The following is a 16,041-nucleotide window of genomic DNA, read 5'->3' as shown; positions in this document are numbered from 1 at the left end:
GGGCTAAGTTGTAGGGCTGCAATAACTAATCTATAAAATTGCCAATTTCATTATCTATTTTATCGAATATAAGATGAGGGTTTTTTCAGAAAAATACACGCTCTTACAATTTGATCTCGAACAAAGGTTGGATAATAACACTAAGATCCAGATCCCCCGCAGTGCTATGCATCTGCTATGTGCGCAGACATCCTCCGTTACTGTCCTTCTTTTCTGCCGGGGCTTCTATGCTGGAGCACCAGCGTGACATGCCCTTCCAGTGCTCCACCATAGAAGCCCCGGGGGGAGTACCGGACAGCAGCAGCGGCGGAGGTTGTCCGCGTGCATTGTGCAACATTCACCAGTTGCCTCCAGAGAGGAGGATCCACTACATGTTACCTGGATCTTCCTCTCTGGCAGCCGATGGGCGTCTGCCATGCGTGCAGACAACCTCTTCTACTGCCGGCACTTCCGCTGGGGCTTCTATGATGGAGCGCCGGCATCATATGACCTTCTGGTGGTGAGACAGCAGCAGCGGTTTGTCTACGTGCAGACGATCACCGGCTGCCCCTACTAAACACCAAGGAGTCTGGAGCACGGAGGGGCAGAGTGGCACATAAGGGGTATAAGGCGTTATAAGACAAAGGTGGGCACAGTGGTGTATAGGGGCTGTAAGGCATATTGGGGGGGCACAGTGGCATATCGGGCTTGGTGTCATAGTGGGGTATAAGGCATATTGGGTATGGTGGCATAGGGGGGTATAAGGCATATCAGGGGGCATGGTAGCATATTGGGGGTATAAGGCATATCAGAGGGCACTATGGCATATTGGGGGGGTTTAAAAGGCATATTTGGGGGGGTGTAAGGCATATCAGAGGGCAGTGGCATGTCATGGGGGTATAAGGCATATCTGGGAGGAAGAGCCTGGGCTCAAATGTGCATAACGGGGTGGGGGGGACGTTGGGAAATAAAAACAAGAAATGCAGTTTTCTCAGTTTTTTATTCTGCCGTTTGTTTTGAACATGCAGTGTGTTCATTAAACTATTTGAAATAAACAAAAAATTTAAAAATATTTCTGATTAATCAAAAAAATAATTGGCCAACTAATCGATTATGAAAATAATCATTAGTTGCAGCCCTATTATGTTGCTCAAGTTATTTTGTGTCATTGAAATCCTATACAGCCCAATGTCTTTACTGGGCTATTTGTCTCTGTGTGCCCCTGGACTTAATGGTTGCAACCCCCCCCCCCCAAAAAAAAAAAGTGCAGAGAATTAATTCTCAATTTACCTTCCCTGTTTGTCATCTTTTCAGAAATACTTTTTTTTTTTTGTTTTGTTTAGGGTTCTTTGCTATTAACAAACAGCATACTGAGCAGACTATCCTGATGGAAATGCACAGTTGATGTTTTCCCTACAGATGGCAGAAAAGTAATTTATATGAGTTATATCTAAAATGAAGGCAGTGTATTACAAGGGAATTCTTGCCAACTAGCTTGGGGCAATTGTACGAAAACAATTGATTTTTGTTGCGTTTTTAAATAGTCATATTAAATGTTAAACCATACATTTAAAAGTGGTATCAAACAAAAGCCCTACTTGTCCTTAAAATAATAAAAATATACAATTTGGGTACACTAGGAAGAAAAAAAACGGAATCATGGTTTAACAAATGTAGAAATGCTTAAAATGTACCCTTAATCGTGAAGAGGTTAAAACAGGTTAATAAAGATTAGTCTTGGATGTGAAATATCTGTGCAAAACATTGGCAACAACTTTCTGACAAACGGTGGTCAGTACACCATTCTCTCTGGTACGGCAACAGGAAGTGGCCAAATGCCACACGCTCGCATAACTGGACTGTCCGTTTCATCCTGTGCCAACACTGGCAACAAGATTAGTGTGGGTAAAAGCTATTTTTTATCATGACATGCATTTTTAAAATCCCTTTGCTGTTAGCCTTTACGACTTCTGCTGAGAGGCTGTTCCACTTATGTACCCCCCTCTCAGTAATGTAAAGCTTCCCTACGCTACATCTGTCTGACCCTCTAGTTTTAGATCATGTCCAACGTTTCTCCTTTTAAATTAACTTCCTCCTGTACTTTGTTAAATCCCTTGATGTATTTAAATCCTTACTCTTTTTTTCCTCCAAGCCGTACATATTGAGACAATATCTATTGCAAACCAAAAAAACAAAACAATATAACCCAAAAATGGAAATACTCTCCTCAATCTGAAAACTTTCTCAAATCCAGATAGAAAATACAGTATATGAATGTAGAGCACCTTATTTGTACCATAAAATATAATTATGGACTGGATATCTCCCAGAGATGTGGGTTGTTAAATGTTCTCAACAGAGTTGAATCTGTATATACGATGTATGCCTCTTTTCCCACATGTTAATCTATATATCTGGTAGAAATCTAGACCGTAATTATTCTGTATTTTATGGTTACATCTGAAGGTCCTGGACGTATTGAGATGGCTCAGTCTTTCCTGGTAATGTTATCCTGCAAGCCTTTTGTAGCTCTCCTTTGAACTCTTTCCAGAATGTAAATATCCTGTAGGTGAGGAACTGTACACAATACTCTAGGTGAGGCTAGAACAGAGATCTATAAAGCGCCGGAACGCCCTTCCCTCTTCCTGCTACTAATGTCTCTCGCTATACAACCCAGCACCCTTCTTGCTTCTTCAAATGTGTTTTTGAGTGACCTGCTTTAAGCCCGTTGCTCAGAGGTATCTCTCCTGTTGTCGCTGACAGAAAAGAGCCCCCAATGCTATGTTTTGCCTTCTGGGTTTTACATCTTAATTATCAAGTTTAAACTGCAACTACTGCATTTGTGATAATTCTTTTAATTTACTTAATTCACTAGCCATTTGTCTTGTTCTACCAGGAATGTCTACCCTGTTGCTGAGCCTTGAGTTAAGACCTTTCTCTGAATGCACCATGAACTACAACCTTTCTACTTCTGTCACTCAACCATTCATCTATTTTAACATCCAGACAAGGCAATTTATTTATAAGACTTCTACGAGAGACGGTGTCAAATGCGTCACTGAAATCTATAAAGGCTACGTCTACTGCTCTATCTACTCTGCTACTTTAACCCCTTGCAACCCTATAGACTTACAGGTACATGCATAAAAGACGAGGTAAGATGCCCCTTGGATGTACCTGTACATCATACGTTTTTTGTGTTGACAGCCAGGTCTGCCCCTATAAGCAGGGCTCAGCTGACAAATTGAGTGTAACGGCACAAAGGCCAATACACCTTTATACAAGACATCGGACATGCCATTCCCGTAGATTGTCAATGCTGACACCTTCCAGAAGGACATTTGAGGAAAAGACCCTCCTGGGATCTCCGATTGCGCCCTCTGCTGGCTGATCACATGCATTGCTGATCACAGTGCGATTAGTGCTGGGGAGATTTTAAGAAATGGGAAAAGCAAAAAAAAAAAAAAAGTATTTTTTAAACAAATTATAAATAAATAAAAATAAATGTAGGAGCTCAGTGATGTCACTGTGACATCACAGTGGGAAAAATGAAAAAAACAAAATTAAAAAAAATATATATATTTTTTCTTATAAATTGCCTTACCATGCTGTTGCCCTAGCACCACACGTAAAAAAAAAACAAACCTTGACTACCCTCAAGCCCCTTATGCCAGTAATATTAAAAAGCACACTTTCAGCTAAAATGTAATGTAATTGATGTGGATTTGTGGTATTGTAATCAATGGATGTTGCAAAACAATTGCATTTAACAGAGATTAAAAATGCATGGTTAGCGATTCAATGGCCTGTCTAAACTCATGCTGGCAATTATTAAATTAAGAATGGTAGTGCTAAAAAAAAAAATAAGACTACCTACAGAACAGTTGTAACAACCTCACTTAAGCAATTCAATTGATGATTTTTTAGTCATATTTTCTAAACTGAAAAGAATGGTCTAAAGATTTGCAGATTTGGGTAAATGTTACCTATTTAAATAAAACAATTGACAGTATTGCAAGGCTTATTTTTAAAGCAATAAAAAAAATTCCCCTTTATATGGTTAACACAGTTTCTATATATATATACTGTATCGGCCCGATAATATGCTGCACTTTTTCCCCCCTAATTTAAGTGTTTAAAGTGGGGGGTTGCAATTCGTATGGCCCGACGTCTGGGACATGCAGTACCGGGCACTGGGCAGGTGTTTTCATTTTTTTCTCTTTCATTTAGCCCTGGATCTAACCCTCTGGCAGCCGGGGAACACAACCTCCGCTGCTGCCGGCGCTTCTGCCAGGGCTTCTATGACTGACAGTCGGCGTGACATAACCTTCCGGTGCTCCATCATAGAAGCCCCGGCGGAAGCGACAGGCAACAGCAGAGGTTGTCTACATGCACCGCACAGACATCCACCGGCTGCCCCCACTAGACACCAGGAGCACTGGGGACAAATCTAGGGAAAGAGTGGCATATAGGGCTATAAGGCATATCTGGGAGTATAAAGCATTTTAGGAGGGGCAGAGTGGCATATCTACAAGTAAGGTGCATTATGAATTAAGGGGATACAAAAATGTTAAAATACACATTCCTGTTCATTAGATAAAATACTGTTTTACTATTTCACCAATGTGTATTGTTTCTTTAAAATAGCACCAAAGTATAAGGGTGCGGCCTATAATTGGGCAATACGGTATATACATAGATATATATATATATATATATATATATAGACTTTTGACATAACAACTAAAATGAAACTAAAACATTTAAATTTGTATCAAAATTAGCTTTTTAAAGTAGTTCATCAGTGGCAAGAAACTAGTGGCAAGATAGAGGGCAGCTGCAGAGCTATAATACAGGCCCTTGAGGACTGATGACAAAATAGAATGTCCTATGGTTTTTGCACCGGCAGAGGCATTTCCCTGCCGGTAGATGAACTAGCTTCCTGCTAACCAATCCGTTGTAACGGCTCTTGGCCCGAGCTGCTGGTTACACTGGATTAATGAAAAAAGCCTGAACCTAATGAAAATTAGGAAGAATTCTTTTTAAACATTTTTTATTGTTTCTTGACATAGTATTCATAATAAATGACAGACTTTGCAAAAAAATGCTCGAAGGAGAAAGCCCTAAAAAACATCATTCGTGTGAGTACCCTAAACATTGAAAAGAGGGATTATGGTTGAACAATGACATGCTAAAAATAGCAAAAAAAAGGTCTGGTCACTTAGGGGGTGCAACCCATGAAGTTGCATTCTTCCTTTGTGGGGCTGTCAGGGACACAAAATTGCCCCTTTACCCTAGACACGAGGCCTACATACATCAGCAATATGAAAATAAACTACTGTCACATTTTACACTGCTGCTTCACTCTATATTATTTGCGATCATAACTACAGATCAACCACAAGGTTATAAAATAATCTTACAACTAGAGATTCATGAGCAGTTTACTAAAACAACAGACAGTCTAAGAAGCATGATACAATTCCTTACTTGGGCTTGCATTATGACTGCAGTGTAATCTTTGCTGAAGGATGGTGGGAAATTAAAGATCATTTGCACAAAATCTCCAGACTATGCACTTGGTGGATATGTGAGCTGGTAAATATGAATAGAGTAAAAGAAGAAAATAATAAGATGTGTGATGCTTTCAGCGTCAGATTCACATATGACCTAGTGGTGTAGGACATTCAGACATGAAGAACCCTGAGATATGACATTATATCCTGGCACTTTCCACTGTATGTCCAAACGAGTCGGTAACGTGTGTGTGTGTGCGTGTGTGACTGTGTGTATCACTGGAAGGATGCTGCCATTGGTTAGGTCTAGGGCATCCATCAATAAATACACCTCAATACACAATATATATTATTTGGGAATATTTCTTTTGCTATTAACTACCATGAAAAATGGAGAGATGCAGTATCTTTCTTACCCTGTGGACATTTAGGCTAAGAGACTACAATTTCAAATATTTGACAGAGCGCTAGACAAAGTAAACAAGCATCATAAAACAAAATCTGAGACAACGTTTACAGAGTCAATATTTACACTGTTTTCATTGAACAAGGTTTCTATTTCATTGGTTAGGCTAAGTTTAAATTTTTTTTGGCCTTTGTGTGATAATTTAATTGGGTTACTTTGACATACACACTTATGCTCTCACACTATCCACATACTCACAGACATACCCAGGAACTCACACTAACATACCCAGGCAAAGATACATTTCACACGCTAACATACCCAAAGATAAATGTTCAAATAATAAAATACCCACACAAACACTAGTTCGCTAGCATACTCTGACACCCATACTAACATACCCTAACACACCCAAAGATACATGTTCTTATACTAAAATACTCACAAACACTAACATACCCACACAGAACAGTGGTTGCATATATAAACTGACAAGGAGGCACAAGTCTGAGTACTTTAATGGAGGTTTTTCTCTGTTGGGCTGAAATCTTCTTGGAAAGTCTGACAGCAGTCCAACTTCAAAGTGTTTTAAATACGACTGCAGATTTTCTGAGCCATCACCAGGTTCTTCTAAGTGAATGGAGCTTGAACTCGAAGGTATTTGTACTTGTATGCAGCAAGTCGGGACAGCCAGACATAGATCTGTGTTCGTTAGGGAATCCAGAAGGAATAGACACCTTTTCCCACTCCTGGAGTTTATGCGGCTATGTATTTCCACCACTCCCTCTGGTCTCCAGTTATACGGACACATCAGGGAGAAGGTGCTTGTTACAGGGTCACCGTACCCAAGGCTGGGTCCCCCTGTTTGAGGGCTGAGGAATCACCAGTCAGTCCCTCATACGGATAGCACTCAGCTATCCACGGATCATCCAGACCACCATTCGTAGTAAACCAAGAAGAACTCTCTTTATTACAAACACACAGAACTTTCTACAATCTCAATGCAATGTGTACCGAACCCAACCCCCAATCCCATCAGCCACATCCCATCACAAATCCCATCAGTATACAGGGGATGTATCAGGTGAGGGGATTACAGAATACAATGGGTTCTCTCACCTGTGTTATCCCCCTGTAGTGCGGGTGCCGTCTGGGCAGACAGGGCTGTGCTGGCTGATTAAGAGCCCCAGCCAGATTATAGGATTGTCTCTTTGAAGGCTGGGGCTGAATCCACATCAGTCTCTGGGCCGGTTACACAATAAACACAATATAATATATTACCGGGTCACGGTATACGGAACCGGACACAAAAGTGCTCCGTGACCCGGCTAAACTTCATATGACATATGAGCCAGCTAGCCTGGCCCTGTCACAGTTCTCCCCCTTGACCAACGGTCCGGCAGACCAGGCAGATCCACACGGGTCTGCTGCAGGCTGTCCGAGTGGACAAAGTTCAAAGGTGCAGGCCTTAGTTCATGGCCCCCTTTGTCAGAATCATCCATTGAAGGTGGGCTAGGGCCCTGGTTGCCCAAAAGGATAGTCAGTAGTCCTCTGTGAATTGGAGGACGGTCCCAGCTCAGCCGGGGGCACATGGCTATCCCCCTCACCGGGGTAACAGGGGCACGTGGGGACTCTTGCTCCCTAGTCTTGGGAACTGAGTCTGGGGCAGCTGCCAGGCCAGGGTGGTTGCATGGAAAGAAAACCCTGCTGATCGGGCCGGGGGCACTCGGGGAACCAGGGAAACACGTAGAGGTAGTAAGCGAGGCCTCTACCGGGACACTGGAGTGACCTAGGGGACACTCTGGGACAGGAACAGGTGCCCTTACAGGGTTATTGGGCGAGCTAAGCAGCTCTGCGAGGTACTCAGGGGACCCAGGGGAATACTCCGGGGCAGGGACAGGTGCCAATACTGGACCACCGGGAGGGTTAAGCAGACCCTCGATCTTCCTCTCTGGGACAGGTGCCTCTGCCTGGGCACGCGGAGAGTCAGAGGAACACTCTGGGACAGTGACCTGGGCTTCTACCAGGACACTTGGGGAACCAGGGATCACTTCGGAGACTAGACCTGGTGCCTGTATTAGGTCACCGGAAGGACCTAGGAAAGTACACAGCCCCTTCGGCGTCCTTACTAGTTCAGGAGCCGGTACCTCTCTCAGGTCACAGGTATTCTCATGGGCGCACGCAGAACCAAACAGCTCTGCGGTAATCTCAGGGAGACAAGGGGGATACATAGGGATAGGGACCTGGGCTTCTCCCAGGATACTCAGGGAATCGGAGAACACTTCGGAGAACACAGGGATAGGAACCAGGGCCTGCGCCAGGCTACTGAAAGGACCCAGGGAACTCTGCAGCCCCTCTGGCGCCCTCGCTAGGTCGGGGAATGGTGCCTCTACCGGGTCACCGGGGACTTCATAGGGAACCTCTGGGGCAGTGACCTGGGCTTCTTCCAGGACACTCTGGAAATCAGGGGGACAGTCTGGGGCACTGGCTTCTACGGGCATAGCTAGGGGTTTGGTGAGGGGGGTTGTGCCACTTACTCGGGCGGTGGGGACAGTCATCTCTTCTGCCGGGGTAGAGCAGCCAGGGTTGTTGGTGAGGACTTGGGTCGGAGCTTTTGGCTTCCTCCTCCGCTTCTTCTTGCTGGCGAGGAACTCGGTTCTTCTCGCCAGGACAGGGGCAATGGAGTAGGTGAGGAGGACCTCGGTCCCACTCCCGTAAGTTGTAGTACCATGCTCCCAGTCTCCTTGTAACTCCTGGAGCTCCACTCTCCACAGCAATTCTTTATAGTCCCTCTCGAGCTGCCATTCCTCTTGGACCAGGCAATCCATAACAGCCTCCAGCTCGGGGGGAATAGCATAAACCAGGACTTCTGCACGGTTGTCCCAGATTGTATCCCTGCGGTACTGGCAGGGGCTTCCGAAGGACGAGTCAAATTGGAAGGCATCATATATCAGTCCTGGGTCGACGGGGCTATACAGCATCAGAGGGTCGCTGTGGTCTTCACCTGCTAACTGTTGGGAGAATCCCTGGTAGCGGCTCTGGAGGTCGAGCTCTGCATATATGAGACCTCTCAATTCTTCTTCCCACTCCGGCAACGGGTTCTCCCCCAGGGGTGGAACTCGTAGATCCCACATTGTCCAGTACTGTGCCCAGTACGATTCGAAGTGGGGATGGGAGAAATCATCCCTCCAATCTGCAGGCGCAGACTCTAACTGCCTCTGCTGGTGTTCCAGCTCACACACCTCGGCTGTAACCTGGTCTGTCTCATCCTCTGGTTCTCGGAAGGGTTGGATATCCTGGTATGATATTTTGGTGGTCTGTTCCCCTAGTCTGGGAGATACAGACCCACTCTGGCTCAGTTCCTGGTGACACATTTTAATCACCGCCGTCACTTGCTCCGATGTAGCCCCTCCTGGGTACAGGGATAAGTGCCATAGAATGTTCTTTTGTAGAGCACTCAGTCCGAGGCTCTCCTCTGGGGCATCCTGGTGCCGGTCCATCTCTCTGCAGTCCGCAATCAGAGTAGCCTTTCCTTTGCTACAAACCTCCAGGAGCTCTCTTGGTGTCTCTCATCTGCAATCCCAGTTGGTGGTTTGGATTTCACCCAAGTCGTGGGATTCTTCCCACCGCTGCCAACCAATGTTACAGGGTCACCGTACCCAAGGCTGGGTCCCCCTGTTTGAGGGCTGAGGAATCACCAGTCAGTCCCTCATACGGATAGCACTCAGCTACCCACGGATCATCCAGACCACCATTCGTAGTAAACCAAGAAGAACTCTCTTTATTACAAACACACAGAACTTTCTACAATCTCAATGCAATGTGTACCGAACCCAACCCCCAATCCCATCAGCCACATCCCATCACAAATCCCATCAGTATACAGGGGATGTATCAGGTGAGGGGATTACAGAATACAATGGGTTCCCTCACCTGTGTTATCCCCCCTGTAGTGCGGGTGCCGTCTGGGCAGACAGGGCTGTGCTGGCTGATTAAGAGCCCCAGCCAGATTATAGGATTGTCTCTTTGAAGGCTGGGGCTGAATCCACATCAGTCTCTGGGCCGGTTACACAATAAACACAATATAATATATTACCGGGTCACGGTATACGGAACCGGACACAAAAGTGCTCCGTGACCCGGCTAAACTTCATATGACATATGAGCCAGCTAGCCTGGCCCTGTCACAGTGCTTTCTTCATCCTAATTGCTCCAGATTGCCCAGGGAGAGTCTGCCTTTCAGAACTGGTAAGGATGTCTAAGGATCCACACCGATCCTCTGCCTGCGTGTCCGGGGTTTCTCATGCAGAGTATATTAATCTAGTCTTTGCTAGCTTGACAGCCACCACCCCTCTTTCCAACTACTACAGAAGACATAATTTAGTTTTCTTAATAGCCATCATCTCAGCTAGAAGGATAAGTGAACTACAAGCCTTATCTACAGTCCTGTGAAAAAGATCCTACATAATAACAGCCATCTGTTCCTTAGAAGGTCTAAAAAACAGGTAACTACAACCTCAGATGAGCAATACATGACATATAACACCCTGTCACGATTTATTCAACAAAAATAAAGCAAAAATGGAGAAGCCATATGTGAAAAAGTAAGTACACACGTACTGCTGACCAGCTAGTAGCCTCCATGAAAATGGCTTGAAATTGGTTAGGAAGATAAGAATTTCTGCCAAGTCACCAAAATACCCACTGCATCCCTTATAATTTCACCAACTCTAATAATGAAAGAATGCACATAATGATTCACATACAGTATATACAGTATATAACATTTAATATAAACCTTTAAAAAATAGGCCATTCTAATAAAACTGTATCTAGGCAAGTATCAAACTGATTTATTATGTTTTCTTCCAGTAAAGGCCTAAATCACACCCTTTATAAAACAAGTATAGAGCCCTGAAGCCTGGATTAAGAACTTTACAGTACTTTCATTACACTGCAGCTTCCCACTTTAGACAACAGCATAACTCTGTCTGGTGTCTAATGTAGATGAGGTCTTGCACAGCATATGCTAATGCATATAAGGCTATAAAGGTAGTACGGGTATACCCCACATTAACCCAGCATGTCTCCTTCTGAATTGCAAGTAAGCAGCTGTCACACACATCACTAAAATAAGAATATTTTCATTAATATTTATTCATTATATATGGTGTTATAGAATTAAGATCAGGGGTAAGTAGCAGAGGCAGTTTCCTGTAATCATGAACCTTCTCATTACGACAGAGGCCTCGCGCTCCCACCGCAGAACTTCTACAAGGTGAGTGAACTACAAAGGGGGAGAGGGTAGATGGTGAGAAGGGGAGGAGAGGGGGGGTAGATAGTAAGAAGGGAGAGAAGGGGAGGAGAGAGGGTAGATAGTGAGAAGGGGAGGAGAGGGGGTAGATAGTGAGAAAAGGGAGGAGAGGTAGATAGTGAGAAAAGGGGTAGTAAGAATATTCAAATAAAGAGTGAGAATGAGTGAGAGAATTTATATATATATATTATACACCTGTGTGTGTAATCTCATCCGCTCCATAGTGTGTCCCTGAATGGCAGAAATAAAATGTGGTCACCCTAATCTCCTCCGATGTCCAACAACCACGGTAGAACATCCCTTTATCATCTTGCACAATGGGATTTCTGTCTTGTACTGGAAATATCAGTTCCCATAATGTATTGCATGGCCGCCTATTGCTGATGGTGAGCCCAATCTGCCTTGCAATTGCAATATTAGGGAGTGGCATGTTTACAATAAGCAATATCCTGTGTATGCATTAAACCCTGTCTAATGTTTATACCAGCGGGGCAAATTACGCTATCTGTAAACTGTGTCCAGATCCCCTTAATATGAACTGAAACTGATACAAGACAAATACAACCTGCCTGAATGGAGCCCACTATGTCCCTAAGGTAAGATGTGGATGCAGCCAAGTTCCCAACTGTAGGTCAATATGTCATCACTGGAAAGTCAGCCCATGAGTGCTATACATGGGGCAGAGTATATGGTACCAGTTGGATTCCAAGACACCACGTCGAGCAAGTTTTCCGATCACTGTTATTTTGTACCTACCAAGCTCTGATGCATGACGTGCACACACATATGTTTCTAGCTGTGTTACAGGGACATTGATATATGGGAAAACGTTTGCCAGATTATCCATACAAGGAACCAGGATGCGGATCTGGCAGGTCCTGCAGAAAATAATACCTGCCTGGATGTAACAAGAAGATCCACAACGCACACTGTGCTGCTTGTTTCTGTATATACAACGTCCATAAAATATGGATGCCAAGCAGGATCTAGAACTTGTTTTCCGATCGGAAGGAGTATTTGTTTTCTGTTGTGATATGTGTGTTATATCTGCTCCCAGATTTATCTTTGTTAATGAATTAACAAATACAAGTAAGCTTCACATGCGCATAGGAGACAACGAGCTGTGATAGCCTCAAAATAAGTTATATGATATTGAACCAAAACAAAAGTCCAAAGCGACTTATCATAGTATTATGTACTCCATCTCCATTTGGAGACAGACTTGTCTTTGTGCACTCAGGATGGAAAGTCCATCAAATAAACACAATGTAAATTATACAATTGGTATTGCACCCAACACACGTGTCTGATGGATAATCCACCACTGCCCTACGACAAGATGTGGTGAGTGGCCTCACTCTCAATGTATCCTGTTGTGTGTGTTTATGTGTGTGTGTGTATATATATATATATATATATATATATATATATATATATATTTATAAATAATTACAATAACATTAACATGCCCTCAGTTGTTTAGGATGTATTTTTGTTTGAACCAGTTCCAGCTGTGGGAACTGTGAACTGACACAGGAAACGTGCTATGCTAATTTAGCAGCAAATTATACAGTAAATATTAAAATAGTAAGGGAAATTAAACATACATGCGATAGGCATAAGACATGATTAAGGTCTGAGTCGTTACACCCAGTGGCGTATGTGACGGAAGCCTCCATCACTGGGACCACTGGAGAGGCCTGACTGCCAGCCTCCTCCCTATTGACTATGGGCCCTGGGTTTATAAGGACTTCTGTGTCTACCCCCCGCAGCATCACCTCATCACTGGCTGAGGGGATTATCTCTGGCAGGCAGCCAGGATCCGCAACCAGGGAGTGACCGTCATTATTTTAATTTAATATCAGACCCCTCCACCCCATGGTGCATTAATATGTTGTATAAATCAGTCTCCCCCCCCCCCATTGAATTGTTAATCCTGTTACTGCCCCTGTTGTCTCTGGGAGGCAGATTAAGGGGGCAGTTTGTGTCCCAATATCTTATTTTATGTTAATGTGTGTTTTGCTGGATATATCCAGCTCTGTGTGTCCAAAATAAATCAGTTTGGTTTTACCCTACACTGAGTCTCGGCTAGTGACTGGGGAAGCGGGGAAAGTGTGTGTCCCAGGCTAAGGGAGCACAAGACAGCGGAGGTAGTCGGTCGGATTAGCCAGATCCGTGACAGCGTATTTACCTTTAGAGTTACCTAACCCAAGGCAGTGCCACCAGCCATCCCCACCACTACGCCATCCTCTGTTGAATGCCTGGATATGACGTCATATCTTGGCTCAAAGGGCAGATATAAACTATGGTGTGATGCATAGTGGTGGGATGGATGCATTTTTCTTATAGTTAAAGGAATAGTTTAACGTTCCCAAGTCCCTGACATTTCCATTAAAAAAGACTGCATATTAACCTAACCCAGGGGCAGGCAATCCGGCTCTCCTGATGTTGTGGACAACATCTCCCATAATGCTCTTACAGTCATGATGCTGGCAAAGCATCAAGGGAGATGTAGTTTACAACATCTGGGGAGCCGAAGACTGCCTACCCCTGACCTAAAGTCCTAACCTACAAAACCCCACCTGCACCGTTTCCCAAGCCAGCACTGGAGCTGACCAGAGGTAAGTATATTGGCCACAAAATAACAGCCAAAGTATGGGGGGGGGTTCCCTTGTTAGTTACATGTGTTTGGGGGGTTTCAGAATTCCCTCAATGTATTTGCAAAAGCAACACCACGAAAATGTAAAGGAACCGCATGGATATCCTATGCCATAAAGCGCATACTTTAAAAACATACAGCGCTAGAAAACGGAGTAAAAAAAATACTCCTTTGTAAGAAACTAATGAAAATGACTTGAAAGAACATTTGTTTACAGACGCCGAAGCGTTTTACAGCCCGCCTCTCTGCATGTTGTCATTTACTCTGTTTCTTGACAGATTTATGGTGTTTGCCGCAACAGACACCCTATAGTTATTTATGTTATTACGTCAGCAGTTGCTTCAAACATCTTTTATGATTACTGCAGGTGTTTTGCATGTCTGTAAACATAAAGCATTTCATGCATTTCCTGGTATAACAAGGATTTCCTTAAGAGAAGTAATCTCCTGTTCATCCGATGTGTACAGTAACTGCTAACAATAAACGTGCTTCTCTGAATAGGTGACACCGGGTGAGCTTGCAATGCATGCAGTAAGGTCACTGTGCCAAGGTCATCACTGATCACCGGGATGCTTCATGCTGTGTGTGTTTGTATAAGGTCAGTGTGTGAGTATGAATGAGCAGCGCACGCAGCCCACACATAGAGCCAGGGACAGGTAACGTGTACTCCCGATGACAACGTCCTATGCTGTCTGGAAGGCGGATGCCTCTACTGGGCGTGGTCTGGGTGGAGGCGTGTCACCGGACATCCAATAGGATGCAGGGGGCTGAGGGCCAGGACAGTGCCGTAGTATCCAGCCGGGTGGCTGTACCTTCATTGGCTTGGACCGGGGCAGCGGCTCAGGTGTAGGACAGTTACTGGTATGCTTTTCTACCAGGTCCGGTAGTCTCGGGTGATTAGAGGAGCATGGCCCGGGACTGCACTGAGCGACAGTTCCAGGAGGTGCTGGAGCGCTGCGGTGGTGCGGATAAGGTGCTGCTGGTCGGGGAGCTGTGGCAGCGAGTGGAGAGCCGGGCTCTGCTGGAGGGTTTCCTGCGTACGTTGTTTCCCAAAGAGCAGGAAGACGGAGCGCCGCGCTGTGTGGTCCCTCAGGAGAAGGAGCCCGGGGTTGCCGCAGGGCAGCGGTCCCGGCGCTTTTGCCTGGTGTTTTTCCTGTGCCGCGCAGAGTCTCTCCGGCTCCGGGAGTCACAGCGGCGTTTGAAAGAGATCCTGCGTGATGTGAAGGATCGCACCCCGGGGGGAGGTGCGGTGATCGGGGTCATCGTGCAGCCGGATGGAGCGGGGGAGACTGCACAGGAGGAAGAGGGGACCCCGGAGGAGCAGAAGCTGGGAGGCTCCGCTGGGTGTCTGGCTTCTCTGAGCCACGACGTCTCTTTGCTGCTGGCCCTGCTCGGATCGGTGTTCACTCCGGGGAGAGGCCGCTGGCCTGAGGTCCGGGCAGCCGCACTGCTCCAAGGGCAAGAGGAGAGCAGGAGAGAGGTGCAGAGATTGGCGTGCGAGGCTCTATCAGCAGCAGCAGCAGGTAATGTCTTCTCTGTCAGTATTTACTAATGTGCGATACATCGGAGAGCCTCTACTTCTCCACTCTTACCGCTTCACATCATCGCCTATTAAACGAGTCAGTAAGAGTTAAGTTATTTACAGTGCATTTTACAGACATCTCTGCTCCCCCCCCATCCAAATCTGTGTTTCATTTCAGGCACATGACTAGCCATATGATTTAATCAGCTGTGGTGTCCATTCATCCCACCATCATTTAATTAGATCAAATGAAGTGCATATATAAACTGGCACACAAGGGGTCTTTGTGTGTAATTGCATGACCTGATACAATCATATGAATGCACACAAAAATAAAGACCCCAAATCGTCTAAAGATTGAATAAGTGCCTTTAGAGGAGGGCCAGCACCTTTTGGCTGGGGGTGGGGGGGGGGGGGCTAGTGATAAACGGATCTGCTTCCAAAACTCATACTGGGGATATACAGGATAATCACTTTTTTTGCTGGTTTCACTGTATCCCGTGTGTTTTTTTTAACTCTGAATTAATGTTTTTTGTTTCTTTTTATGGGTATTTTCTTTTTTTACTTTTATTTCCTATTTATTTATTTTTTGTTACAATACATCCAAAGAAAAACAGTTATTCCACATTTCTGAGCGCACTCGAG

At 44.9% G+C, this 16,041-nt stretch overlaps 1 protein-coding gene across 1 annotated transcript; it reads left to right on the top strand.

Moving 5' to 3' along the window:
- Nucleotides 1-14,781: 14,781 nt before the first annotated feature.
- Nucleotides 14,782-15,426, top strand: LOC149302286 (uncharacterized protein C2orf72 homolog). Its single transcript, XM_089482397.1, has one exon. The coding sequence runs from the start codon at nucleotides 14,782-14,784 to the stop codon at nucleotides 15,424-15,426; it is 645 nt and encodes a 214-aa protein (XP_089338523.1).
- The last annotated feature ends 615 nt before the right edge of the window (nucleotides 15,427-16,041 follow it).

Source organism: Sceloporus occidentalis, unplaced genomic scaffold (genome assembly GCF_023333645.1).
Source record: "Sceloporus occidentalis isolate IW3139 unplaced genomic scaffold, rSceOcc1.0.p SCAF_19, whole genome shotgun sequence".
Taxonomy (NCBI): Eukaryota; Metazoa; Chordata; class Lepidosauria; order Squamata; family Phrynosomatidae; genus Sceloporus; species Sceloporus occidentalis.
The sequence above is the reverse complement of the archived record's forward strand: the minus strand, read 5'-3'. Positions and strand labels throughout refer to the sequence as shown.